This window comes from Sciurus vulgaris, assembly GCF_902686455.1.
Source record: "Sciurus vulgaris genome assembly, chromosome: 6".
Lineage (NCBI taxonomy): Eukaryota > Metazoa > Chordata > Mammalia > Rodentia > Sciuridae > Sciurus > Sciurus vulgaris.
The window spans coordinates 172,732,432-172,760,328 of NC_136466.1; the positions used below are offsets into that span (position 1 = coordinate 172,732,432).

Below are 27,897 nucleotides of genomic sequence, written 5' to 3' on the forward strand. Positions count from 1 at the left end.
ACGGGGGCATGCACCCAGAAGCTGCAGCACCTGTGGTGCTTAGGGCAGGTCAGATGGCTAACGGTGGCTGCCACCCCAGCTGTGGCTGGGCCTGGTCCCTCACAAAGCAGACCCCCTGTTCTGGAGCCCCTAGTTGTGGGACCCCGGAGGCTGAGCAGGGCCAATACCTGTAGGCCTCCTCCAGAGCTACCGGCTTCTACGCTCAGTGCGCCCAGGGACATCCTAGCACAGCGATGCAAAGCCCCTGCCCGAGAGTGCTGGGGAGCAGCCAGGGCCCGCACACCTGGCCCCAGGAATGCGCACAGTCAGGGCCTGGCTGAGCAAGGCCGTCTGGACAGGCAGGAAGGGCAGGTGCACAGGCACCACACCATCCTCTCCTGGCCACAGCTGGACCCAGGTGGGACCCACTGCTCTCAGGCAGAGCCTGAGGGGGGCTCCAGGTGGCCAGAGTCCTACCTTGGAAGAAGCTCTTCACCCGTAGGTAGCTGACGCTGAGGCGCAAGACAGAGAGCTTGTCCAGCTTGGCGATGACGTCGGGGGGGAGAGGCAGCAGGCTGGCCAGGCGGTCCAGCTCGGCATTCAGGCGGTCCCGGTGCCTCTTGGAAGGGTTCGACTTCTCGAGTCGCAGGGCGGGCCTCCTGCAGGGAAGAGGCTTCATCAGGCAGGAGCCCCGGCCCCAGGGGCTGGGGACCTGGTCCCAGTCACCGAGAGGCAAGCGCTGGCAGAACCGAAGCCCTCCTGACAACACAGAAAGCAAGTGCCCACCTCAGGCTTCAGCCCAGGGACAAAGACCAGTGGCAGAGGACAGGGGGCAGGGGAAGTCCACATGCTCCCCACCTCCCTTTGCCACTGCTCCGTGGGAGGAGGACACTGGCCAGGCAGTCCAGGCTGTCCAGGCAGGTGGAAAGCTGTGTCATGCCCCTCCTGTGGTCCTTGGTGCCTGTCAGGCTGATATCGTCCAGGAGAAATGGAGTCCCACAGCCGGTAGCAGCCCTGAGCCCAGACCCACCCACGGGGTGTTCGTCACCAAGGACGGAGGCTGCCTCAGGCATCCCACCTGGCCTTTCCACCAGCAGACGCCCCGAGGTCCATGCTGGCGGACGCTGCTGCCCTTGCCTTTCCAGGAGGAACACAGTGCCTGCGTTCCGGCCCAGCCACTGGTGGCCGGCCTTGGGCTGTTCCCAGGCTGGTCAGCGTGAACGCAGCTCTCTGAGTGTTCACATGACAGACTCTGGACACGTGCTTTGACCTGTCCTGGCACGGCCAGGATTGCTGAGTCACGGGGTCACTCTGGCTGGCCGTGAGGAGACACCAAGCGCCCTCCACAGCCGCAACCATAGGCTGTGGGTTCTACACCCTCCATTAGGCGGTGTCCTTGTTCCTGCTGTAGCCACATCGAGGTAGGAGGCAGCACTCCAATGGACTGTGGTCTGCACTTTCCTCATGGGCTGTGAGCTCAAGCATCTCCTCCTGAATGTCTTGTCCATTCACACCTCAGTTGTGGTCTAGACGAGAGGTGTCCCCTGAAACTCCCGTTGTGAAGGTTCAGCTGGGAGGTGACCAGATCCTAGGGCTGCAAACCCAGTCTGTCCACCCCAGTTTGCATGGATGAGTGAGACTGGGCAGGCGGGGCGCGGCTGGAGCAGGTGGGCCCTGGGGTGGGCCTGGAGGACACCTCCTCCCTGCAGCCCTTGTCCTCTCTTCCAAGTCTGGCCAGGAGAGTGGAGCAGCGATCTGACCTCACTCCCTTCCACCAGGATGGCCTGTTTCTCCTGGACCCAGAGCAATGGTGTCTCCCAACCACAGACTGAACCTGAGAAAGCAGGAGCCAGAGTGGACCTTTCCCCACATGTTCTCCAGGACTCTGGCCACGATGAAAGTCTCACACTCCACATCTCCTTAGAGAAATGTCCACTCAAGTCCTTTGCCATTTTAATTTGGGTTGTTTGTCTTTTTGGGTGTCAGGGACTGAACCTGGGGTGCTTCTCCACTGGGCCGCATCCCCAGCCCTTTTTTAATATTTATGGACGGGGTCTCGCTGAGTTGGCTGGGGCCTAACTAAGTTGCTGAGGGTGGCTTTGAACTCAGTCCTCCTGCCTCAGCCTCTGAGCTGCTGGGATGGCAGGTGTGGTCACCACACGCAGCTGCCCTTTTGTTTTTGAGTCATAAGAGCTCTGGACTTGCTCCTGATGTGAGACCTCATCAGACACAGGCTTTGCAAGTGTCCTCTCCCAAGCTGTGGTCATCTTTGGTCATCTTTGGTCATCTACCACTTCCAATGATGTCTTCGCTGCCTCCCCAACTACTCAAGTTGCCAGCCGAATTCAAATAGGGCAGAGGGTCTGGGGATCCGCTGGACCGACACAGTGCAGACAGCACCCCTGCCAGAGGAGAGGTCCACCCCGTTGGTGACAGACACCCAAGACCTTTCTACAAACAAGGGACACCTCGGGTGGGGGCGGGGGTCAGAGAGGAAAACCAGGCAATGGCAGATGACAGATGGCTGATGGCAGCGGAGGGTGCAGCAGGGCAGGCACAGAGCAGACGCCACAGGTGCCCGGACACTGCCAGGGGGCAAGGCGCTCCTCTGGGGCTGAGTCCATCAGCAGCCTCGTGCTCAGGAGCCCAGCCAGCTCACAGGCCTCCTGGCGCCTCAGCTTCCCGCGCAGTCCTGAGGGAGAAGCGGCCGTGCCTCTCCATGTGGGGTGGTGCCTTAACGGAGCTGGGTCCCTGCACCCCTGGCTTTTCCTCCTGTGGCTCCAGGGCAGGCACCACTGCCTAGGGAAGAAGAGGTGTCCAGAGAGCTCGGCAACGTGACCGCCCTCCTCCAACCCTCAGAGCACCTGGCCACCCCACACCTGGCTCCCCAATCCTAACCCATGAAGCAGGCAGGGACCCCCACTAAGGTGGGCAAGAGACACGGCCAGGGGCCAAGGGCCAGGCAGGTTTCCAGCTCAAGTCCAGGAGCAAATGGAAGGGCACATGGACAAAGACCCTCCTGGCTGAGAGGCTGGAGGTGACAAGGCCAGGGCTCAGCCATTCCTCATTAGCACAGGAAGGAGAGAAGAAGCCAGCCAGCCCAGGTGGGCAGACCATCCTGCAGACCCAGCAGTGCTGAATGCCTGCAAATTCGTGGAACCAGGCTGGAGACACTGTGGAGGGACCTGGGTGAGTGCCGGGGACTTAGGAGCTGCTCTTCCCCAAGGGACCCACACTGTATGATCTCAACCAAAACTTCATCGGGACTTGGCAGAAACTGCAAAGCTGATTCTGAAATGCAACGGAACCCGCAGGACCCAGAGCAGACAGTTAGAGCACTCACCCCTGGCGTTAAGCCATCTCTGCAGCCTGGTACTGAGAGGATAGAAATGCAGATCAGAGAGCAGAACAGAGGTCCTGGAGAGAGGCCCACACGTGCTTCACAGGGCTACCGGCTGGACAGGGGTTGACAGGAAAGGAAAGTCTCCAGTAAATGGCACCAGGTCCCCAGACATCCCTGAAACACGCCACATGGAAGGCAGCCAAGATGTGAAACCTGCGATAGGGCAAGGAAGCGTGTGCAGGAGTTGCTGAGCCCTAGCAGTCAGGCCCCGGGACACATGCAAACATGTGCTCTGACAAACCTGTCTCTGTCAAAAGGTTGTAAATGTCTTTTGAAAGTCAATCCGCTCCCGCCCCCGCCACAGAGCTGGGGATTGAACCCAGGGGTGTTCTACCACTTAGCTACAGCCCCAGGCTTTTTTTTTTTTTTTTTTTTTTAGGCAGGGTCTCCCTAATTGCTGAGGTTGGCCTCCAACTTGTGATCCTCCTGCCTCAGCCTCCAAAGTCACTGGGATTACGGTCAAGCACCCCTGTGCCTGGCTTGAAAGTCTATATTAAGAAAATGGAAAGGTAAGTCATAGATTGGAAGAAAATATTCCTACAAGGGCTTGATCCAGAATATGTAAAGGATCCTTACAAGTTAACAATGAGAGGACAAACAAACAAGAAGAAGAGAAATCATTTCAACATCATTCACCAGAGCACACGTGGATGGCAAACAGGCTCATGCACTCACTGAAACCATTATTCACCAGGTTAAGGCCGATTAAGCCTGGCGAGATCCTACCCCCGCCCCCATGGCTGAAACCAGGAGACTGTCCCCAGGCCGAGGGCACTTGGGACCTGGAGCGCTCTGCCGTGGCTGGGAACAACAGCAGCCCCAGGACCCAGCACCACACCCCGGGCATCTGCGCTCACAGGACCGCAGGCAGGTGTTCACTGCCCCGCCTGGGGAAGGGGGAAGGAGCTGGCTGGGAAGGCGGACCATGAGCTTGGAACCCCTGCACCAGCAAAGGAGCGCATCATGCAACGCGCAGGATCCCACCCGCACAAAACGCCGGAAACGCGCACTCATCTGCAGCAGCAGGAAGCAGACCAGAGGCTGCTGGGGCAGAGGTGCAGGGCGGCCGGGGGACCAGGAAGCTGGAGTAGCGGGTCGGTGGTGACCTGGATGTGAAGCACACCCCAGAGAGCGGGAAGCACGTGCCCCCATGCCGCTCTGAGCTCAGACACGTCCCTGGCGCAGCTCGGCCACTCCAGTGGACGCTGCTGATGCCCCAGGCATTCGCCTCTGGAGAAAGTAGCAACTGAGAATCACCACAGCACCCGAGGTCGGGCGCAGCTCTGCGCCTGTGCCCTGAGGGTGCTCGGGAGCCCGCCGGGCCGCGCCAGTCTCAGGCGTCCCCACAAACCCCTTCGTGGCCATGTGCCAGCTCCACGCCCCACACCTCCACCGCTCACCTTCCAGGGAGAAGAGGCAGCCCAGGCAGACCCGAGCCCACCCACCTACAGACCAGAACGCAAGGCACCGCCTAGCGCAGCCCTTGGTCCTGGCAAGGAGGCCAGAGCCCAGCGGATGTGGGCAGCCAGCGCCAGCAGGGGGCTGCAGGAGGGGCTCCCTGGACGCCAACAGCAGAGCCAGCTTCCCCGGGACACCAGGATATGTCACCCAAGGGTGGACACCCAGCCTTCACAGGGGCGCCCCCGCCTGCACAAGCCAGCCTCAGCCGCCTCGCGCCTGGAGGCAGGCAAGTGCGCGAGCGTGGGGGGCTTCTGAGCTCCCCGGCTGAGGCGCAGTCCCCAGGGAGGTGCTCTCCAAGGGCTTGGCAATCCTCCCCTAGCACTGACCTGCCCCTCTCACACCTGCCTCCACTGAGCCACGCTGCGAGGCCGCTGAGGGATCTCGCAGAGCCAGGACCAGGCCTCGGACTCCATCTCGAGATGTGAGCTGCATCGACCTCCGTTCTCTGTACATTACCCAACTGAGGTGCTTGTCACAGCACAAGAAAGCAGACTGACACAGCGAGAGTCTGTGTCACCTTCAAACGACGATGCCACGCTGCCCACGGCCACCGAAGGTCAGTGTGGAAACGTGGCTACTCAGCAAAGCAAATCACCAGGAGAACAAAGTGATTCAGACGCCAGAGCCCACACCGGAAAGCGTCCAGCTGATCAAAAGCTCTGAGTTAAAGAGAGACGTGTGTGTGTTAGAAGACAAAAGAGGAAAACCCCTTTGTCATCGTAGTGTGAAGTCTACTCGGTCACAGAGGAAAGACAGATAAGCTCAACTCCACATGAGTTCAAGGTTTCTGTGTGGCAGACGCCAAAGCGAGGTGGAAACGGGGGAAAGCATCTGACACCCCTGGAGAGGACACAGGGTCCCCAGTGCCCAGCAGGCTTCTGTGGTACGAAGCACAAAAACACAAATCATCCCTCAGGAAAATGAGCACCGGGTTCAACCCATAGTTCATGGTGCAGGACACGGGGCAGCTCTGGGCCTGGCTGGGAGGAGACAGGCAGCTCTGGGCTTCACTGAGGAGACGGGCAGCTCTGGGCCTGGCTGGGGAGGAGACGGGCAGCTCTGGGCCTGACTGGGAGGAGATGGGCAGCTCTGGGCCTGGCTGGGAGGAGACGGGCAGCTCTGGGCTTCACTGAGGAGGAGACGGGCAGCTCTGGGCTTCACTGAGGAGGAGACAGGCAGCTCTGGCCTGGCTGGGAGGAGAGACCTGAATCACAGCTTTTGGGGAAGGGGGCTAAACCGCTCCAGCTCGGATGCTGAGTGGGGGTGGCACCACCAGAAGCAGGCCTGTGCCACTGAGGGGCAACCCACCAACCCCCCACGTCAGCGCCAGGCTGGGGTCTGATTTGCCTGCGTGCAGGCCCACACCAGATCTGGTTGGCAAGTGTGGCAGAAGACCCTCCTGGGACAAAGCCCTGGGCTCGTGGCAGGGCAAGCAGCAGCAGCTGGCATGTGGTTCACCCACGTCCCCACGTCCCACAGGGCTGCATGGGAGTCCTGGGCTGATGCCACGTGGGCACAGTGGATTTGCGGGGCAGCCGAGGATCCTGGAGCCTTGAAGACTCAAGCCAAAGGCAGAGCGGAAGTGAGTGGCACTGTGCCACTCAGCCACACACCAGATGGCACTGCCGCTGCAGAGGCCTCATCACAGGACAGGGGAACCTACTCGGCCACACACAAGATGGTGTGAGGCTCTAGAACCTGACCTGTGCTTCGGCACCCTCTGCAGGGGGCTGGCAGCAGAGGCACACTGTGCATGGCCACCAGGAGGCCCAGCCCTGCAGCGCCCACCCTCCTCCCGAATTCCCTTTCTCAGTGAAGACACAGCGTCCCTAGTGGCACCTGCTGGGCAGAGGACACTCACTGCTTCTGAACAGGCTTTCTCCTCTTCCTGCCCGCATACGTGCACTCCCCCGGCGGGATCATCATCCCTGGGCCTGAAAAAGAAAGGGCAAATCAAGCTGGTGGCACCAGGGGACCCCGGTGACACCCCAGGATCCACCATAATGTCCCAAAGCCACCAGCAGCAGGAAGGTCAGCTGAGGCCACTCTGCTCTGGGGGCCCCCCATGCAGGTCAGCTGGGGCGGTTGTCAGCACCACAGCATTGTCCAAGGCAAGGGACCACTCCTCGCAGGCACAGGCGCCAGGGAGGATGGCCGAGGCCCAGGAGCCACTTCCAGGAGCCACACTGTGGCAGGTCTCTCCTGCTGCCTCTCCACGGCCTCTACTTGGACCCACAGGCCTCTCCCTGCTATGGGAAACCTCTTCTTGGCTCTGCGTGCTGGGCTCCACTCTGGCCTCCAGCTTGGCCACCCAGCTCATCTGCCCCCACTCCTGGAGGGTCTTGACTCTCCAAGCACGGGTGTCAGAGCCCTGACAAATGTTCTTCAGGGAGAGGCAGCCGCCCAGGCGCTGGGCCTTGGGGGTGCTGAAAAGACCTCACCTGACCTCAGGCACATGCTGTCTGGAGGAGGAGACAGACAAACCCCTAACTGTACCTGGAAGCGGTCGTGAGAACACCAGAAATGTGTGCTGGACCCCTTGGAATCTAAGACACAGGTAAGCTGAGTAAATGCACAGAAGGGCCACCCCACAGATGCCAATCGAAGGCATCTGCAGCCTGGCAAGGTCCAGACCAGGGGCCTCAGAACGTGGGCGTCACCAGGGACAAAGCAGTACCACACAGCGGTCACATCTCCAAGAGGACACAGCGCCCTAAATGTGAACATACCCGGCAGCAGGGCTTCCAAACACAAAGACAAGCTGCCTAAACGGAAGGATGCTCATTGGAGATGTGGCCATGCCTCTCTCAGTGGTCAGTAGAACAAGGAGAGTGGACATCAGCAAAGGGCACAGATGTCCAAACAGCAGCAGGCCGGAGCTCACAGAATGTGCAGAATATGCCATCCAATGACATCAGGGTGCGAGCTCTTCACACAGAACGCCCGCCGGGACAAATGGTGTCCCGGATGTCAGCAACGGCAGGAAGCACATCTCCAGACCATGCAACCAAACTAGAAAGGTAGCCGGGAAAACCCCAAGTGCCTGGGAAGCAGCACACTTCAAAATACCACGGGCCAAAGAGAAAGTATCCAAGAAATTTTAGGAATACTCTTAACGGAACAAAAATGAAAACCTAAGTGCATCCAGAGTCACAGGAGGCAGCCATGAGCACGACAGAAACTGACACGGTGAGAGGAATGAGCCGTCTCAGAGAGCAAGCCAGGTGTGCACCACAAGCAACGGAAGAGAAAATGGACCCCGACAAAGCAGAAGGATGGAAACAATGAAGAGGAAGAGTCAGTGGGACTTGTAGCTTAAGAGTAAAGGACAAAAATCTTGAGGGGTTCCTTGAAACTATCAGTGAAATTGATGAATCTCTCGCCAGAAGCATCAAACAAATAAGGTTATGATTTGCAGGAAAGAAAGAAAGGACATCATTATGGCATGTACACCAAAAGGAACGTAAGAGAATAGTGTTGTGGACTGAAACATGCCCCCCAAACTCCTATGCTGGAGCCCTAACCCTGCCCAGGACAGTAGAGGCCAGGGCCTGCAAGATGACAGGGTCATGCAAGGTTACAGGGTGGAGCCCTGCTCCACAGGACAACACCCAGGGAGGAATGGACACATTGAGCTGCTGTCCCACCCTGTGAGGGCATATGAGAACAAAGCTACCTGCCAACCAGGAGGACACCTGCCCAAAACCAAGTCCTGCTATAGCTTGGTCCTCCCTGTCCTCCTGAAGAATCTGGGAAAGGTCCTTGTGCAAAGTCCTTAGTCTGCAGTATTTTGTTATGGCACCCAAGCAACTAAGACAGACACTCTACATGATTCGAACATTTAGGTGGAATGGAAAACTCTGAGATAAAACACCCACAACTCACTCAAGAAAAGAACAGATACCCTAGATGTCCTCTGTCTACTCCAACAAGAAACAGATATCCCAGAGAGAACTGTCTACTCCAACACACCGTAAATACCTCAGAGTCCTCTGTCTGCCCCAACAAACCAGATCTATGGTTTGAATGTGAGGTGTCCCGCAGAAGCTCACATGTGAGACAGTGCAAGAAGGTTCAGAGGAGAAATGACTGGTTTGTGAGAGTCTTAATTCAATCAGTGATTTAATTCCCTGATAGGGATTAACTGGGTGGCAACTGAAGTGGTGGGGTGTGACTGGAGGAGGTGGGCTCTGGGGCTGTGGCTTTGGATTATATATTTGTATCTGGAGAATAGAATCTCTCTCTGCTTCCTGATCACCTCATAAGCTGCTTCCCTGTGCCACACTCTCCTGCTATGATGTTCTGCCTCACCTTGAGCCTCGAGGAATGGAGCCGGCCTTTTATGGACTGAGGCCTCTGAAACCGTGAGCCCTCAGATAAACTTTCCTCCTCTACAGTTGTTCTAGTTGGTACTTTAGTCAGAGCAGTGAAGAAGTTGACTGAAACAAACTGGTACTGAGAAGTGAGTCATTGCTGTGACTAACCTGGCCACGTGGTTTGGAAGCTTTTTGAGTTTTTGGAATTGGTAGGAGGAATTTTGAGATGTTTAACAGTGCAAGTTGGAAATGCTCTAGGTTGTTGTAAGGGGAGATTAATGGCTGATTCTGGTGGCAGCTCAGAAAACCAGAATGTTAATAGGACTGGGACAATGAAGACAGAGCTCAAGAGGGTTCAGAGGACGACTCCGGGAATTTGGAGTAGAAGCCATTCATGTTATGGTCTGGCTGAGAAGCTATCTTCATTTTGCCTGTGTCCAGAGACTTTCTGAGGCTGATTTTAAAAGTGATGGACTTCTTTTTTTTTTTTTTAATTTATTTTCATTGTAAACAAATGGGATACATGTTGTTTCTGTTTGTACATGGAGTAACGGCATACCATTTGCATAATCATACATTTACATAGGGTAATGATGTTTGATTCATTCTGTTATTTTTTCCTCCCCCCACCCTTCCCACCCCTCTTTTCCCTCTATACAGTCCCTCCTTCCTCCATTTTTGCCCTCCTCCCACCCCCCATTATGTGTCATCATCCACTTATCAGTGAGATCATTTGTCTTTTGGATTTTTGAGATTGGTTTATCTCACTTAACATGATATTCTCCAATTTCATCCATTTGCCTGCAAATGCCATAATTTTATTATTCTTTATAGCTGAGTAATATTCCATTGTATATATATACCACAGTTTCTTTATCCATTCATCAATTGAAGGGCATCTAGGTTGGTTCCACAGTCTGGCTATTGTGAATTGAGCAGCTATGAACATTGATGTGGCTGAATCTCTGTAGTATGCTGATTTAAAGCCTTTTAGGTATAGGCCAAGGAGTGGGATAGCTGGGTCAAATGGTGGTTCCATTCCAAGCTTTCTAAGGAATTTCCACACTGCTTTCCAGAGTGGCTGCACTAACTTGTAGCCCCACCAGCAATGTATGAGCGGACCTTTTTCCCCACATCCTCGCCAACACCTGTTGTTGCTTGTATTCTTGATAATCGCCATTCTAATTGGGGTGAGATGGAATCTTAGAGTAGTTTTGATTTGCATTTCTCTTATTACTAAAGATGGTGAACATTTTTTCATATATCTGTTGATTGCTTGTAGATCTTCTTCTGTGAAGTGTCTGTTCATATCCTTATTCCATTTGTTGATTGGGTTATTTGTATTCTTCGTGTAGAGTTTTTTGAGTTCTTTATAGATTCTGGAGATTAGTGCTCTATCTGAAGTATGAGTGGCAAAGATATTCTCCCACTCTGTAGGTTCTCTCTTCGCATTGCTGATAGTTTCCTTTGCTGAGAGAAAGCTATTTAGTTTGAATCTATCCCAGTTGTTGATTCTTGCTAAAAGCGATGGACTTCTTAATCTGGTGGAAGAAATGTCTATGCAGCATAGCAGTCAGGTGGCATGGATATTGTAGTGGCTTTTAACCAACTATATTGTGATAATAAGGAACAGAAAGCAGAGCAGAAAGATTTGGAAAAAGTGAACTTGAAAGACTGGAGTAAAACTGGGGCTAAGGAAGTTGCAGTTTTAAAGATGTCTCTGCCACTAGAGAAATGCTAAAGACGGGAGACGATAATAAAGGTGGCTTGAGGGCATCTCAGGAGCTGGCAAGACACATCCACCTCAAGCTCAAGGGAGTAAAGGTGAAAATTCTCTTGAGAAGAGGTCAGTGGGCACCCTTCTTGCACAAGGGGGCCTAGGGAGGTTTTTCAACATGCTCAGCCACCCAGACCCTAGAGGCTGCTGCAGCCAGGGGCCCTGGAGCTTGGCTACTGCTCCAGATGGCGGCAGACCTTGGCGTCAACCATGTGGTGCTGGTTCTGCAGGGATACAGGATGCTGGAGTTAGGGGGTCATGGAGTCTTCCACTGAGATTTCAAAGGAGGGCCTGGGAGGCCAGGCAAAGTGCAGCAGGGTCAGAGTCCCTGCAGGCACCCCTGAGAAGGCAAGGTGTGGAGATATGAGGAGGAAGCCGAAGCTGCGGTGGAGACCCCTGAGATTAAGAAATGACAATAATGTGGGACATCATCCTAGGAAAGCTGCAGAAATCAAGCAGAGACAAGCCAACAGAAAGGCCACTTGGGCTGCAACCCACAAGGCCACAGGGAGAGTGCTACACAAGTCCTTCAGAGAGGACATCATGCCATGTGCCCCAAATACCAGACACAGAATACAGGACTTGTTTGCCTAGCTGGATATCTGTCTTGCTTTGGTTCCATCCCTTCTTTCTATGCTGCTAATTTTGTGAATGGAAATGTTCACTCTGGGCCATTATATATTGGTACTTGAAAGTTGCTTTTAATTTTATAGGAGCGCACAGTACAAGATTGCCTCAAGCCTCAGAGAAGACTTTGGACTGAACTTTGAGCAATCTCGGAACTATTGAGATTATGGGGACTCTTGGAAATGGACGAAATGTATTTTTCACTGTGAGATGGTTGTGAGCTTTTGGGGGCCTGGGGTGGGATGTTATGGTTTGCATGTGAGGTGTCCCCGAAAAGCTCAGTGTGAGACAATTCAAGAAGGTTCAGAGGAGAAATGATTGGGCTGTGAGAGTGTTAATCCAATTGGTGATTTAATCCCCTGATAGGGATTAACTGACTGGTTTCTGAAGTGGTAGGGTGTGGCTAGAGAAATTGGGAATTGGGGGTGCGGCTATGGGGTACTATATTTTGTATCTGGAGAGTAGACACTCTCTCTGCTTCCAGATCACCATGTAAACTCTTCCTCCATGTTGTTCCTATCTCACTGGAGCCCTGAGGAATGGAGCTGGCTGTCTACAGATTGAGACCTCTGAAACCGCGAGCCCTCAATCAACTCTTCCTTCTCTAGAGTTGCGCTGATACGGTCATTTACTCACAGCAACAAAAAGCTGACTAAAACACCGGATACCCCAGAGAGACCTCTGTCTACCCCAAAGAAACAGATACCCCACAGAGTCCTCTCTACCCCAAAGAAACAGATACCCCAGAGAGTCCTCTCTATCCCAAAGAAACAGATACCCCAGAGAGTCCTCTCTATCCCAAAGAAACAGATACCCCAGAGAGTCCTCTGTCTACCCCAAAGAAACAGATACCCCAGAGAGTCCTCTGTCTACCCCAAAGAAACAGATACCCCAGAGAGACCTCTGTCTACCCCAAAGAAACAGATACCCCAGAGAGTCCTCTGTCTACCCCAAAGAAACAGATACCCCAGAGAGTCTTCTGTCTACCCCAAAGAAACAGATACCCCAGAGAGTCCTCTGTCTACCCCAAAGAAACAGATACCCCAGAGAGTCCTCTGTCTACCCCAAAGAAACAGATACCCCAGAGAGTCTTCTGTGTTCCCCAAAGAAACAGATACCCCAGAGAGTCCTCTCTACCCCAAAGAAACAGATACCCCAGAGAGTCCTCTGTCTACCCCAAAGAAACAGATACCCCAGAGAGTCTTCTGTGTACCCCAAAGAAACAGATACGCCAGAGAGTCCTCTGTCTACCCCAAAGAAACAGATACCCCAGAGAGTCCTCTGTCTACCCCAAAGAAACAGATACCCCAGAGAGTCCTCTGTCTACCCCAAAGAAACAGATACCCCAGAGAGTCTTCTGTGTACCCCAAAGAAACAGATACGCCAGAGAGTCCTCTGTCTACCCCAAAGAAACAGATACCCCAGAGAGTCCTCTGTCTACCCCAAAGAAACAGATACCCCAGAGAGACCTCTGTCTACCCCAAAGAAACAGATACCCCAGAGAGTCCTCTGTCTACCCCAAAGAAACAGATACCCCAGAGAGTCTTCTGTGTACCCCAAAGAAACAGATACGCCAGAGAGTCCTCTGTCTACCCCAAAGAAACAGATACCCCAGAGAGTCCTCTCTATCCCAAAGAAACAGATACCCCAGAGAGTCCTCTGTCTACCCCAAAGAAACAGATACCCCAGAGAGTCCTCTGTCTACCCCAAAGAAACAGATACCCCAGAGAGTCCTCTCTACCCCAAAGAAATAGATACCCCAGAGAGTCCTCTGTCTACCCCAAAGAAACAGATACCCCAGAGAGTCCTCTGTCTACCCCAAAGAAACAGATACCCCAGAGAGTCCTCTGTCTACCCCAAAGAAACAGATACCCCAGAGAGTCTCTCTACCCCAAAGAAACAGATACCCCAGAGAGTCCTCTGTCTACCCCAAAGAAACAGATACCCCAGAGAGTCCTCTGTCTACCCCAAAGAAACAGATACCCCAGAGAGTCCTCTCTACCCCAAAGAAACAGATACCCCAGAGAGTCCTCTCTACCCCAAGGAAACAGATAATCCAGAGAGTCCTCTCTACCCCACAGAAACAGATAATTCAGAGAGTCCTCTCTACCCCAAAGAAACAGATACCCCAGAGAGTCCTCTGTCTACCCCAAAGAAACAGATACCCCAGAGAGTCTTCTGTCTACCCCAAAGAAATAGATACCCCAGAGAGTCCTCTGTCTACCCTAAAGAAACAGATACCCCAGAGAGTCCTCTGTCTACCCCAAAGAAACAGATACCCCAGAGAGTCCTCTGTCTACCCCAAAGAAACAGATACCCCAGAGAGTCCTCTCTATCCCAAAGAAACAGATACCCCAGAGAGTCCTCTCTACCCCAAAGAAACAGATACCCCAGAGAGTCCTCTCTACCCCAAAGAAACAAAAACCCCAGAGAGTCCTCTGTCTACCCCAAGAAACAGATACGCCAGAGAGTCCTCTGTCTACCCCAAAGAAACAGATACCCCAGAGAGTCCTCTGTCTACCCCAAAGAAACAAAAACCCCAGAGAGTCCTCTGTCTACCCCAAAGAAACAGATACCCCAGAGAGTCCTCTCTACTCCAAAGAAACATACCCTGGAAAGTCCTCTCTACTCCAACAAGGTCATAGATAACCCAGGTACTCTCTGTCTACTCTAATAAAAAAATTAATAACCCAGTGAGTATTCTGTTGATTCCATGAGGAAACAGATAACCTAGAGAGTTTTTTTCTATTTCAACAAAGAAATAGGTACCCCAGAGAGTACTCCATCTATTCCCACAAAGAAACATAGTCTGTATGTATGGAAGGATAGTACTTTGTCTATTCCAATAAGAAAAATCCTGGTGAAATGGCTTCACTGGTATATTCTACCAGTTTAACGAAGAGTTCTCTACCATCTTTGTCAGAAAACTAACAAAGCATTTAAACATTAATTCATGTATGAGTTCAGTATTAACCTCATTTTGAACACAGACATAAAAATCCTCAATGAGTAGCTGGGGTTGTGACTCAGTGGTAGAACATTTGTCTCACACATGTGAGGAACTGGGTTCGATCCTCAGCACCACATTAAAAAATAAAATAAACAAAATAAAGATATTATATCCATCTACAACTAAAAATATATTTTTAAAAAAATCCTCAATGAAATGTTAGCACATGGACCTATCAATATGTACAGAAGATAATACAAGCCAGGCACAGTGGTACACACATGTACTCCTAGTGACTCCGGAGGCTGAGGCAAGAGGATCAAGAGTTCAAAGCCAGCCTCAGCAACTTAGTGAGGCCGTGAGGAACTCAGCAAGACCCTGTCTCTAATAAAATATAAAAAAGGGCAAGGGATGTGGCTCAGTGGTTAAGCAAACTGGGTTTAATCCCTGGTTTTAAAAGAAGAAGAAGAAGATAATACATTTCACCTAAGTGGGGTCCATAGAGGAATTCACAGATGCTGCAACACCCAAGAACCAATCACCACATTCACTGTATTAACAAACTAAAGGAAAAGATATGAGCATCTTAATACATGCAGAGAATCACTGACAGAATCCAAATCCATATGCTAATTTAAAACCTGGCATCAAACTAGGATAGAAGGGAATGTAATTAACCAGTAAAGAACATCTACAAAAAGCATGCAGCCCACATACTACCTAGCAGTGAAGAATGGAGCTTGCTCTGAAGCCTTGAACAAGGCAAAGATGCCCTACTCCATGGTAATCATTGCATCTGTGTATCAGCCAGGTAATAAGGTGAGAAAAATAAACAGAAGTCATGAAACTGGGAAAGGAAACGTCAAACATTATGGTTTGCAAAAAACTTGATTGTACAGGTAGAAAATTCCAAAAATTTGACTTAAAAACCTCCTATAACTAATTACTGTACTGAGCAAGGTCACAGGATAAAAGAACAATATATAAAAGTCAAATGTACTTCTACAAATTAGCAATGAAGCCCTAGAACTCAGAATTTAAATACCAGTACCGTTTAAAATGGCACCCCTCAAAACACACACACATGCACACACAATACTTAGTTATTTCCACGGTCCTAATGTGTATGAGTAGGCCCCTAAAGAACAGAAGGAAAAGGAGTAATAGAAAAAGTTAAGAAATAATAGCAGAAATTTTTCCAAATGTAATGAAAGTGGTAACCTGCAAGAAGCCCAATGAACCCCAAGCACAAGAAAGATTACACCAAAGCACATCGTAACCAAATTGCTCACAACCGTAGCAAACGGAATGATTTTAAAAGTCAGAGAATAAATTGGGTTCAGAGAAGCAAAACCCAGGACAGTAGAATCCTTGTCAGAGACAATGCAGGGGAAAAGAGTGAATCCACATTGTTAATGTGCTGAAAGAAAAACACTCTGAACCCCAGAATTCTACATCCTGTGCAAACGCCCTTCACAAGTGAGCGAGGACATTTTCAGTGCAGGAAGACTGAGGACCCCTCGCAGGGGCTGCAACAGCACTAAAGGAAGCCTCTGGGCCAGAGGAAACAGGCCAGGGAGGACCACCAAGAGGAGGGTGGCGGCAGCCTGGGAAGACTTTCATTTTCCACCGGTCTTTAAAGGATGGTTGACTGTCCCATGGGGGCTGTGCCTGCAGAGACACCAGAGGCCAGCAGGGGGAGGTGCTGTTCATGAGGTGCATGCAGCACTGAGCCTGCTGCCCTCCAGCCACCCTTCCTTGTCCGTTCTGTGGGAGGGAGCTGGGCCCTGGAGCGCTTCTCCTCAGCTGAGCCGAACTCCCTGCCAGGGGAGGGCAAGGGAGGCTTGCAGAAGGCCGGCCTCAGCTCCTCTCCGGGCCAGAGGCTGGAGGCGCTGTGAACTCCTCCACCCTCTGGGGGCTGGACTGCCTTGCCCGGCAAGGCCTGGCCCCAGCTTCTGGGCTCCCGCAGCCCCACAAGCCAGAGCTCCCTCTGCCTCAGGTCACTACTGTTACTATTTCTAAACACTGAAGTTCCTCAATTCAAATCAAAACTTAGACTGAACAGGAAAGTGCAGGAAGGACATGGAGAGCCAGGGATTCGCTCAGACGCCAAGTGGGAAGACGGTACAGCCAAGAGGCCCGGGTGGCAGAGCCGGGTTCAGGCGACACGGACTACCTGTGCTTGCTGATGGGCAGACCGACTGGTTGTGTGCAGAATACCTGAAAAGTCATGTCATTAGAAGTACAGGCTTTTAAAAAGCACTACAAAGAGAAAATGGTACACAGAAGCAGCCACACTGTGGCCAGCTGATTCCTAGACAGAGTCCCACGGCTGCCCACAGTGAGAGCAGGCTTGGACACAGTAGGATCCCTATGAGCTGCAGAGGGAAGCTGGGCCCTGCCCTCACACAAAGTGAGAAAATGACTCAGCATGGAGGAGACCTAATTGTAAGAGCTGGAACTAAGACACAGGATGAAATTCTCACAGCCTTAGGTCCAATGATGATCAAAAGTGGCATCAAAAGCAAAGAAACAAAAGAAAACTCTGGATAAACTGGACCGCTTTGAAATTAAAAACGATACTCCACAGGACGCTATCAAGAAAGAGAAGCTGGGTTAGGGACATGCATGTGGGGAGGCTGAGCAGGCTCACGAGCCGGGAGCTCACCGTGAGCCTGGGCAGCACGTGAGACCCCACGCAGAAGGGAAGCAAAACATGAAGTGAAAGACAACGCGGAACAGGCGCGAGCTGTGGTCTGGCTGTGAGGAGTGCCCAGCAGCTCCCGTGTGGGAGATGCAGGAAGGTTCAGAGGGCAGGCGACAGTCGTGAGTCCTGACCCAGGCAGTGACTGACCCCTGATGGGCCCTGAGTGGTACCTGAGGGCAGGTGGGCGTGGCTGCAGGAGGCGGGCCTGGGCGGGGCTTGGGGTGTGTTTGTGTCTGGAGAGTGGACGCTCTCTGCTTCCTGGTCATCATGTGAGCTGCTTCCCTCTGCCACGCTGGTCCACCCTGAGGCTCAGCCCGGAGGAATGGAGCAGCCTTCTATGGACTAGGACCTCTGAAACCTGAGCCCTCAAATAGACCTCTCCTCCTCTACGATTGTGCTGGTCAGGTCTTTTAGCCACAGCAGCAAGAAAGCTGATTGAAACAAGTAGAAATGGGCAACACATATCCGAGAGGATCTAAAATCCAGAACGGGGGACTCTTGCACTCAACAACCAAAAGGACAAGAAAACAAAATACAGGCAAGGACTTGAGCTTCTCCACAAACGCTCACGAGTGGTCGGTGCACAGAGAGGCCCCGCTTCCTGAGCGCTGAGTCCTGAGCACGCACACCAAGGGGACAGCAGTCATTTAAGGGGTGGGGACTGAAACAGGCGTGGCAGAGCCACCAGAGTTCACAACAGAGCCCCACACGACCCAGCAGTCCACTCCGAAGGACGTGTTCAAGCAGAACCTGCACAGAAACACGCATGATGTGTCTACAATGGACAGGAAAGACGTGCCTGTGCACATGACAGAAGAGCCACAGGCAGGGACGGGCAGTGACACAGCAGCAGGCTGAGCCTGGTGGAGGGCACCGAGGACGGAGGCGAGGGCATGGCTGCACACACAGGAAGGCCCAGAAGGCGCGGCAGAGGGTGGCAGGGAGCCGGAGCTGCTGGAAGGCGGGGCCCACTGGCAGCGCAGCCTTTGAGTGTGCCACACACCACAGGAGTCACATTCACAGCCCGCCACAGCCGCCGTGATGGTGCCTCAGTAGAAGTCATGAGTCACACGCACACACAGACGTGAACATGCTTCTGGAGCGTTCACCCGACCCTGAGGCAGGGGAGGCCTGGGCTCCCTGGGCTGGGCCCAGATGGGGCTCTGGAGGGGCGCCGGGGTTGGGGGCTGGAGGGCCTGAGGGCGTCGAGCCCCCTCGACTCCCAGAGAAGCGGGCATGGGGTTCTGGACGCCGGGCGGGTGGCTGTGTGGGGTAGAGGGGCAGGGGCGTGGGGCTGGCCTCCCTGGAGTGGTGTGGGGCTGCCTCACCCTCCGAGCCTCCCAGGGCTGGTCAGTACTTTCCAAGAAACCAGAGTGGGCACGTGGAGGGGAAGGCCAGCGTGCAAGGCCATCCCCTCTGGACAGCAAGGTCTTTCAACCCAGACAGGAAACTCCCAAGCCGCACCCAGGCCTGGCCCAGCTTGGGGAGGACAAGCCACGGACATTTCCCGGCACCCTGAAAGGGCCAGGCATGCAGCAAACCCACCGAACGTCCCCCCAACTTGCAAACAGGGAAGAGGATGGGCTGACCATACACCCCCAGAGACCCCAACCTGGCAGTGACCAACCCTCGTGCCACATGAGCCCCGCTCTTCAGAGCAGGAAGGGTTTTAGGGCTGTGGAAGTGGGTGACACCAGGAAGATGGAGGAGGCAGGGGCTGCGGGCGGGAGGCTGGTGCTGATCCTCACTCATCGCCGTCCACACTGCCTCTGAACCCAGGAGCCCAGACAGGAGTCCAGGTGCCCTCCCCAGGCTTACCCGGCACTCACTGGGGACCAAAGCCACTTGCTCCCAGCTGTCCAGCTCAGCACTGGCAGGCCTAGGACGCAGGTGCTGGCACAAAGCACCCAGAGTGGCAGCGCTGAGCCAGACACCACCGCGGGAGCTTGGGGCAAGGAGCCCACAGTCGCCCTCCCGTACGCCAGGCTTCTCCTGAGGCCTGCGGCCTGCCAAGGGTCCTGGGCACAGGTGGTGGTCTGCACAGCTGCCCGCCCCACTGGGAGCCCTGTTCCTTGAGCCAGACTCCCAGCACAACTCTCCTAGGGGCTGGGTTGTCCTCCAGACTCAGTCTCCTTCCCTGCCTTGGAGGCAGGGACGCCTCACAGATATGGGGGTAGGACCCCTGGTGGCCTGGGCCAGGATCCTTCCTGGTCACAGACCCCTAAGTGGCCCTTACAGGTAAGCCTGCACTGCCCAGTGGGGCCTGCCACGGGCAGCCCATGGGCCTCCTGTCGACTAAATGGTGGCTGCACTTCTCCAGAAATCTGAATCTTTACAAGACACAATAGTAGCCCTATTCATTTTAGAAAACAAGCAGAAGAGGAGCAAAGGGCCCCCTCGCTGCCCACAGCTGGGTTCTCCAAGCTCGTCTACTTGCGTTTTCAACAGCCCTGGGACCACGTGGAGTCAGGGCCTTGCTGGGGATGGGAAGTCACACTTGGTCAGAGCCCAACTCTACCAGTCACCTGCAAAGATGAGGGTAGGTGCCACCTCGATGTCATCTGTGAATAGGTGACAAGTGTCAACTCACAGGACTGCTGTTCCCTGGACCACATACCTACAGGTCCTTGTCCCAAGACCTCCGCCCTCAGGGACTTAGACCTGGAAGTCTGCAGAGAGGCAGGCGGTCCCAGTGGTGGGCATGGGCTGGCAGCTCGGCCCATCCTCTGTTACCTGGAGCATCTTCTGCTACGGATCACCTGGCCAGGCCAGGAGAAGACATCACCCCCTGTCCACTCCCAGAACTCTGGGGGCCAGATCCCAGGGCACATGCACACACACGTGTGGGCGCACACACTTTGCAGGCTCCACACAGACTGGAGCCTGCTGCTGGGCACACAGGCCTAAGGAAGCAAGCCCCCTCCCTCCTCAGGCCTGCTGACCCGCTGAACCAAACCCTGGAACCACCCAGGAAACAGGCCTGTGAGGCTACACACAGGAGCCAGAACTGCCAAGGCCTGGGCCCTGTCGGCACAGTCCTGGGGGACCAGTTACAGCTGGGGACAGCCCCTTCCCGGCAGGCTGTACAGGCACTCAGGTTCCAGTAAGGACGGACTTCCTAGTCCCTCTCCAGAAGTATCCACGCTCTGGGATTTTCAGCCACTGAAGACACTACCGGCAAAACTGTTGCTGCCACTAACAGCGAATTCCCGGAACCACGGAATTCCCTCCCCAGCACGGGCCCTGCTTGGTGCCGTCTGACCCCGACCAAGGGCCCCACTTTGCCACCCTCACGGGGCTCTGCCTGCTGTGTCACTGGCTCCTGGTGGGGCTCAGGTGGCCTGGAGGGAGCCCCCTGCTCTCTGCTCAAAACGCTTTGGAAGAACTGGCGCAGAGAGCAAAGGGCAAATCAGCTCGGCTCCCCAACCGCGCAGGAACGTCCATCAGCAGCAGCGGAGGGAGTGGGTTCAGAATATTCCCGGGCGGGGGAAACTGAGGACGGTGGGAGTAGACTGGCTTCCCTCCAAGGTCTGGGTGTTCGGGGAGAAACCCCCACTGACCCCAGAATGCCCGCCACGTCCAGCAGCCCCCGGGCCTCGAGGCGCAATGCGGGTGTGGAGGAGAGGTGCCCAGCGTCCCTGGGCGACTTCGGCGGCCCGAGGTGGGGAGGCGGGGAAGCTGGCGGAGCCCGCAGAGGGCACTTACCCGGGGCCGGCGGGGCGCGGAGGCCGAGGCGGTACCACGCGGGGAGCCGCCCTGACCCGGAGCTGTGGCCGTGCGCTGTGCGCGCTCGCATCTCGGGGACCCGGAGGCAGGGCGGGCGCAAAAGGACGGCCCCACCCCGGCACGCGAGCCGCCCCGCCCCGGGCGGTCCAGAGGGGAGGCGGCAGGGGGCGCGCGCGGGCGTCCTCGTCCCGGCCGGTGCCGCCGCGCTCTGGTCCCTCCAGTCTGCGGGTCCCCGGGGTCGTCATGCCCGGCGTGGGGACGCTCGCGCCCCTCGAGGGTGCGCGGTACGCCCAGGCCTGCGAGGGCTGGGGTCGGACAGAGCTCTGCTCCCCTGGAGGCCCCGCGGCCCTCCGAGGTCTGGGCTCCCGGCGGGTTCGCGCCCTGCAGCTCGCCGAGTGCGCACCGCCGGAGCCCCAGACCCACGCTCCAGCGTCCCGCGCCTGCTGCACCTGCGCCTGGGGAGGCGGACCGGCTAGCCTCGGCTGAAGCCAGACCCCTTCCCCCGCTAGCCTGCCCGGGGCCAGGCCCTGCGCGGACCAAGAGGCCATGTGGAGCCAGCGTGTGCTGCCTTGCCGGCTGTTTAGAGAATGAAAGGGTTTGCAAAGCGTAATGCATTCATGATACTTTTGAAAGTTTTTGACCCTGAACTTCCCAGGAATGAGACCTGCACCAATCATGTTGGTGGTTTACGTGAGACGTCCTCGCCTCAACGTTTCAGGGTCCTTAAGGGCGGTCCGGTTCGCTCTGGACACCCGGACTCCCCGCTGCCCACGGGTCCCCGTCACCGACCCCCTGAGCCTTCGAGCCTTCCGAATCTTCCTAGATCCTCGGGTGCGCCCCCAGCTCCTACGCTGCAAGGCCTCGGGCTGCGCCTTCTTCCCATCTCAGACAGTCCTCTGTCCCCTCCCTCTCCCCTCCTAGACGCATATCCCGATTTTGAAACCAATTTACTCTGGGGCGTGGGTCTGACCAGGTGTGCAGTTCTGGCCCCTGGAAACCCTCCCATGTCTCCGCCCAGCGCCTGAAAGACCTCCCAGGCTCCTGGCTGGCCCCCCTTCTCATGCCACCTCCCTCCCTGAGGCCGCGTGGGATCGACCCCCTCCATGTCTAGCCCCTTGGTTGCTCCTCGCCTGCCCCTTGGCATCGACTTAGGTCTGCATCCAAGCCCCATAGGCGGCGCATGCGCTCATCAGCCCCCATGGTCGGTGCTCTGCAGCGCAGCCAAGGTGTTCCTGCGGGCTCCCAACAAGCCCTGAATAAAATCCTGCTTTCTGACTGCTCACCTCCCCCTTCTCCCCCGCCGAGCTTTGATAAAATGGTCTGTGCTCCGCGGGCCTTGGCACTTGCCGCCTGCTGGGGGCGCTCTTCCCAGGTGCTCTGGGCGGCTGTTCCTAGTCCCCAGAGGACGCTCTGCCCCTGAAATGCAGCGTCTGTCTCCTCGCTGCTCTCTACCCTGGCAAGAGCGCTGTCTGATGGGCAGCAGAGACTCAGGAATACTACTGATGGTTCTATGTTTTTTTTTTTTTTTTTTTTTATATGAAACAATGTGAAACAGTATTGCTGGATTTAAAAATCATTAGTTGTATCTTGATCCAATTTTTGTGAAATGGACTATGTACGAAAGAAATTGGGAAGCTCTGAGGTCACCAGTGGATTTAACTTCTTACTTTCAAAATGTCTACGATTCATGTACGTTTCGTAAGAAGCATGGTGTGTTGCTGGGGAGACAGCTCAGTCGGTAGAGTGCTTGCCTTGCAAGCAGGAGGGCCTAGGTTCATCCCCAGTAGCGCCAAAAAAAAAAAAAAAAAAAAGCATGGTGCACTTTTGTGAACCGCGGTGGCACACACAGGACTGTAGGCACAACGTGGTGGCACCTGGAGTGTGTCGTGCCGGGGCCCAGATCTGCTGGGTGCCTTGACAATCCCTCCTGAAACCTCTGGAGCCTCCCAGAGAGACTGGCACTTCCCCTAGGTGGGAAGACAGCCCCACGTCGTAGGACGGGCACAGGTCCATTCCCTGGCCAGAACCAGGGGAAGGAGTGACTTCACTGCTGCCAGGCTGCCCTGTGGAGGTGCCCCAGGAAACATGGTCCCCGCCCGTCTTCCCCTCAGGTTGTGCTCAATGACACAGGCCACTGGTTCCCACAGTCCTCAGGTCCCTACCAAAGGAGGGGCCACCCGTAAGGCCCCAGGGCCCAGGTGGCTCCCGGTCTCCCAGGCAGGGTTACCAGGCACAGGACCTGTCTGCCTCTGTGACTTCCCACTCAGACAGGTGTGGGGGCCTTGCATCGTCACGACCACCTGCCCCCACGGGTCCCCATGCAGCTGGACCCCCACGCACAGCACCCTCTTTCTGTCTTGAAGTGCAGGGACTCTGTTGGGGGTCCTCCGTAGCTCTCCCTTGTCCCCTCCTCCATCGGCCCCTCAGCTGGAATCAGCACTGTGCTTCTGAGCACTCCCTACCCAGACTTCCACCAGCTGGGCACGGATCCTCTCCTTGAGGCTATGCCTCTCCCAGGGCTCTGCATGTGAAGCTGGCACTCACAGGGCTGGCAGCCTGGGAAAGACAGCCCAGGCCATACCCTGTCTGGACGTGGTCATTCCAGCAGGCGCCTATGGCAGCACCCGTGGCTTTGCAGGTGCCCAGGGCGATTTCCAGCTCCACACCTCCCAAAGAGTCCCGAGTCAGTTCGGAAGCGTGGAAGGACCAAGTGCTCTCTGTACTGAGCATGTGGAGGTGGTGGCCCCCACTGCTTCTGGCTCTGCCTCCTGCCCTCTCCTCTCTACATCCCTTCGAGAACTGGGCAAAGCCTGGGCCTCTTCTCAGGGAGCAGGGCTCTGTGGATTTCTCTGGGGCGAGGCCAGGACCCAGACTGCAGGCTGCTCCCACCAGCTATGTTACGCAGTAGCAGTGTCTCTTGGCATCTGCCCCTCAGTCAGGGCTGTTGTCTGCCCCAGACTCTCTGGGAGGACAGAGAAAGGTCTGGACGTTTTGTCAAAAGCCACTGGGAAGTTCCCACCAGTCACTGTGATGACTGTCCTGCTGCCGGTCTGACTGCATCAGGTACCTTCTCCCATCTGGCTGTGCAGGTGCTGCGGCTCTAGGGCAGCCGCAGGGTGAAGGAAGGAATGTTTGGGCTGGGCGCACATTCATGTCCCATCTGCACAGGTAGCTGAGGGACCCACGTGCAGACCAGGAGGCCGAGTAACCAGAGTTCCAGGTGCCCAGAAGGCCCAGCAGGTAGGAAGGAGCAGCAGCCATCCTGGAGGCCAGCAGGGCCAAACTGCATTCAAGTCCTGTGCCGTAAGGGGTCCAAACAGGAAGTAGACTAGGGGATCCACTGGTCAGGGACTCCTGAATGGATAAGGTGCATTCCTGAGCCCCAGTGCCTTGACCTGAGCAGCCACTGACACCACCCCACTCTGATGGTGGCCTCCACCTGCTGCTCTCTGGAGCCGTCTGCCTGGAAGGGTCTTCCCTGCCCACCTGCCTGTCTCCACTCCTTCAGTGTAAAAAGTCCAGCCACCGGCCACCCTCACCACCTGATCTGGGGCTTACCTCCAGCCCCAGGGCGGGATCCTTGTGCACCCTGTACCTCACTTCAGCCCAAAGCCCAGAACACCTGGTGAGTGGACCTTCGTGCCCCCACACCCTCTCACTGCCCTCTCACTGTGGGGTGGGCACCTCATGAACCTCCAGGGCCCCGGGTCCTGTCTCCCCTTGGAGCCTCTGCCCCCAGCACTGCCCTCATCTGCGCTCCCCAGGCCTTCCTCTTCTGGTGTGCACGCTTGCTTTTGCTGGCACCCCTCAGCGTTTCCCAAGCAGTCTCTGGAAAGTACATGGTTCAGCTGATGGACTGCCTGCCCCAGGACAGGGCTGGAGTGCAAGATGGCTGCTCCCACAGCCCCAAGTGGCTCCGGGTGGGTGCTGGACAGCATAGCTGGCCACATCCTGGTCCCCTGAGCCTTGGATGCCCATGGAGGCTGCAGGGCCTCCTCCATCCCAGGGACCAGGTACTCCCTGCCACTGCACAGCCTTCTCTGCACCCCACACGCTGTGGCCCTTCCACACCAGCCTCACGCATTGTTCTGGAAAATCCTCCCCACTTTGTTTTGAAAATCTCTTCCCTATAATTTCCTCTACTTCTTAACCTTTCCCTTTGCAGGCAGTCCACATTTAACTCCTTTTGTAGAGGACCCTGTTCCTTTCTAAACGAGCAACTCTTTGCTCATCTCTCCCAAGGTGCCATTGTCGACTCTAGGGATTTGGGGTGTCTTTCAGGCCCTTGGTTGTGTCCCTTACAGGGGTGAGGTGCACTTAGTGCACGCATACTTACAGGCCAGGGCCTGCCTGGCCAGTGCACTCTCAGGCAGGCCATGGGGTGGCGCTGCCCTTGCCCCCTCCGTGGGCTTCTCAGGTGGTTGGTTTCTCAAGGCTTCCTGCAGCCTCCTGCCTGTGGCTTGAGGGTCTCACCTTGCAGGACACAGGCTTCCCCTCAGCACCCCAAGCCTACCAGGCTCCCAGGAACATTGGCCTGTCCCTCATGGCATAGGAGCAGGTGTGCGCCGCCCTGCGGGGAGAGTCCAGTGTCCTGACATATTGGCAGCTAGTTTGAACTTACTTACAGCAGGATGAGGCCCAGCCCTGCTGGCCTGGGTGTCATGGGGTGGAGGAGAGGACACCACAGAGGTGCCCTCACCGTGCACCAGGCCCACTTATCCATATCCCAGGCTGACCACCACTACCTCGTGATTTGCACCTCTACTTAATAAAGCAGACAAACACATATCTGTGAACAGAGCAGAAAGTCTATAAACAGTGTCTCACATTTATGCTAAGATCAATCAGCATGGCAGGAATGTCTTTCAGTGACACAGCAGGGACAACTGGATATCCACATGCAAGACAATGAGGTCAGAGCCTCACTTCATACCATAGGTAGCAATTAAAACTGAATCGAAGACCTCTGCATAAAAGCTAGAACTGTAAAGTCTTTGAAGGAGAGGAGAGCACTTGATGACATTAGATTTGGTACTGATATCTTGGTTATAGCATCAAAAGCAGATGATGAAAAGAAATGGATGCATAAATTGGACTACATAAAAGTCTGGAACTTTTTTTTGCATCAAAGGATACAATGAACAGAATAAAAGGCAAACTACAGAAAGGGACAAAATGTTGCAAATAATATCCGGAATATAAAAAGAGCTCCTGCAATTCAACAACAAAAGATTAATGACCCAATTTTAAAATAGGCAAACATCTTGAAAAGATTTCTCCAAAACACATATAACAAATAAACACAGGAACAAATGTTCAAAGTAACCAATTATTAGGGAAAGCAAAGCAAAACCACAATGAGATACCGTCACATACCCATTAGGATGACTACTGACAAAAGAAAGGAAAAGGAGCAGAGGAAGGGGAAAAGAGAAGAAGTGTGTGTTGGCAACGATGCAGGGAAATCGGGGCACATGAGCCCTGGTGGCAGTGATGTAAGTGGTTCAGCCACTGTGGGAACAGTGGGGCAGTTCCGCCAAGACTCAAAACAGAGTGGCCAAGCCAGGCATGGCGGCTGTGCCTGTGATCCTAGTGGCTCAGGAGGAGTTCAAGCACCAGGCCAGCCTGGGGACTTAGGGAGACCCTGTCTCCAAGTAAAAATACCAAGTGTGGGGTGGGTCAGAGGTGGAGTGCCCTGGGTTCGGCTGCACATTTCCACTGGTAAATGAATGCTTAAACAAGCCATCACACCGCCATGGTTTATTCTGCCTTGAAAAGGAAGAACATTCCCACACCTGAAGCAATTTGGGAGAAGCTCGAGGACATTGTGCTCAGGGAAGTACACCTGAACAGGACAAGCGCTGTAGGGTTCCACTCCGCTGAGATCCCTAGAGTCAGCCATTGGACTCAGACAGAGGTGGAAGGGGGTTTCAGGGTTGAGGGGTGGGAGTGCGTACTGAATGCAGGCAGAGCTTCAGTTTTGGGAGATGGAAAGTTTGGGGATGGTGGGTGGCGATGGTCACACAGCAAAGTGAAGATTGTTAACACTGCTGGATTGTGCACTCAGGAATGGTAAGCAGATCCACAGACCGACAGGCAAGAATTCCCTTTACCTGCCACCAGGCAGTATGTCTGTCTCTCAGAGACACAACACGCAGCTCCTGAACGTCTGGGGACTCACACGCCAGTCAGATAATCTCACATGCACATATACACGGGTACCATGTAAACCCACAAGCTGCCCTTAATGCTGAGAAGCCAGGAGTGTGGCCGGCCCTCGACCCACGTGATCAGGTCACATAGTGTTCTGGCTGCTCACCCCCCAGCGGCAGAGGCCCCAGGTTAGCAGGAAGAATCTGGCACGAGCATCCTGGGGGCTGATGAGCCCATGGTAGGGAGACCAGATCCCTCAGCCCCTCTTCTGTCCATGATGCCCCTCCCTGTACCTGCTCACACCACCTCTGCCTAGGCTGTGGGCTCCACGGTGACCAGGTGGTGGCATGGGAGGGACAGCCTCGGCTTTTCATGGCCTGTTTCCTCTCAGGAAGGGCCCTCTGAAGTTGACTGGTGGGACTCCAGGGTGGAGAGGGGCTTCTTCATTTCTGTGCTCAGACAAGGTGCCCATCTGTGCACACACCAGCCACGTGGCAGGAGGGAGTATGGTTTTGAGGACCTAGGAGAGGACTTGCTGCAGTTCTCAGCAGGCCTGGGCTCCCCAGGTTGGTGCCTTGTCCACACTGCCACTGGCTCTCCACTCACTCCATCCTGACAGCCAGCTGCATGGACAACAGGCCGAGGGAGAGCTGCCTAAGACACAAGTGTCCAGGCCGCAGCCCACAGCCACCCTTGCACTGCTGTGAGCACCCTCCCAGGGCTGGCAGGTCCTCTGGTGTGGCCACACTGCCCCCGTGTGTCCGAGGCCGTGTGCGTCCCGCAGGCTGATGGTGCCAT

General features: G+C 55.1%; 1 protein-coding gene across 2 annotated transcripts in view; it reads right to left on the reverse strand.

Moving 5' to 3' along the window:
- Positions 1-21,039, reverse strand: part of AHRR (aryl hydrocarbon receptor repressor) — an 83,145-nt gene extending 62,106 nt beyond the window's left edge. The window contains exons 1-3 of one of the 2 annotated variants that reach the window (XM_079144924.1): positions 20,926-21,039; positions 6,705-6,777; positions 457-638 (exon numbers count right to left, since the gene is read on the reverse strand). In XM_079144924.1, the coding sequence (XP_079001050.1) occupies positions 457-638; positions 6,705-6,777; positions 20,926-21,016 (346 nt within the window). In that variant the 5' untranslated portion in view covers positions 21,017-21,039. Of the gene's footprint in view, positions 1-456; positions 639-3,322; positions 3,496-6,704; positions 6,778-20,925 lie in introns of those variants that run through there. The other variant, XM_079144925.1, reaches the window with a different exon arrangement.
- Positions 21,040-27,897: the final 6,858 nt, after the last annotated feature.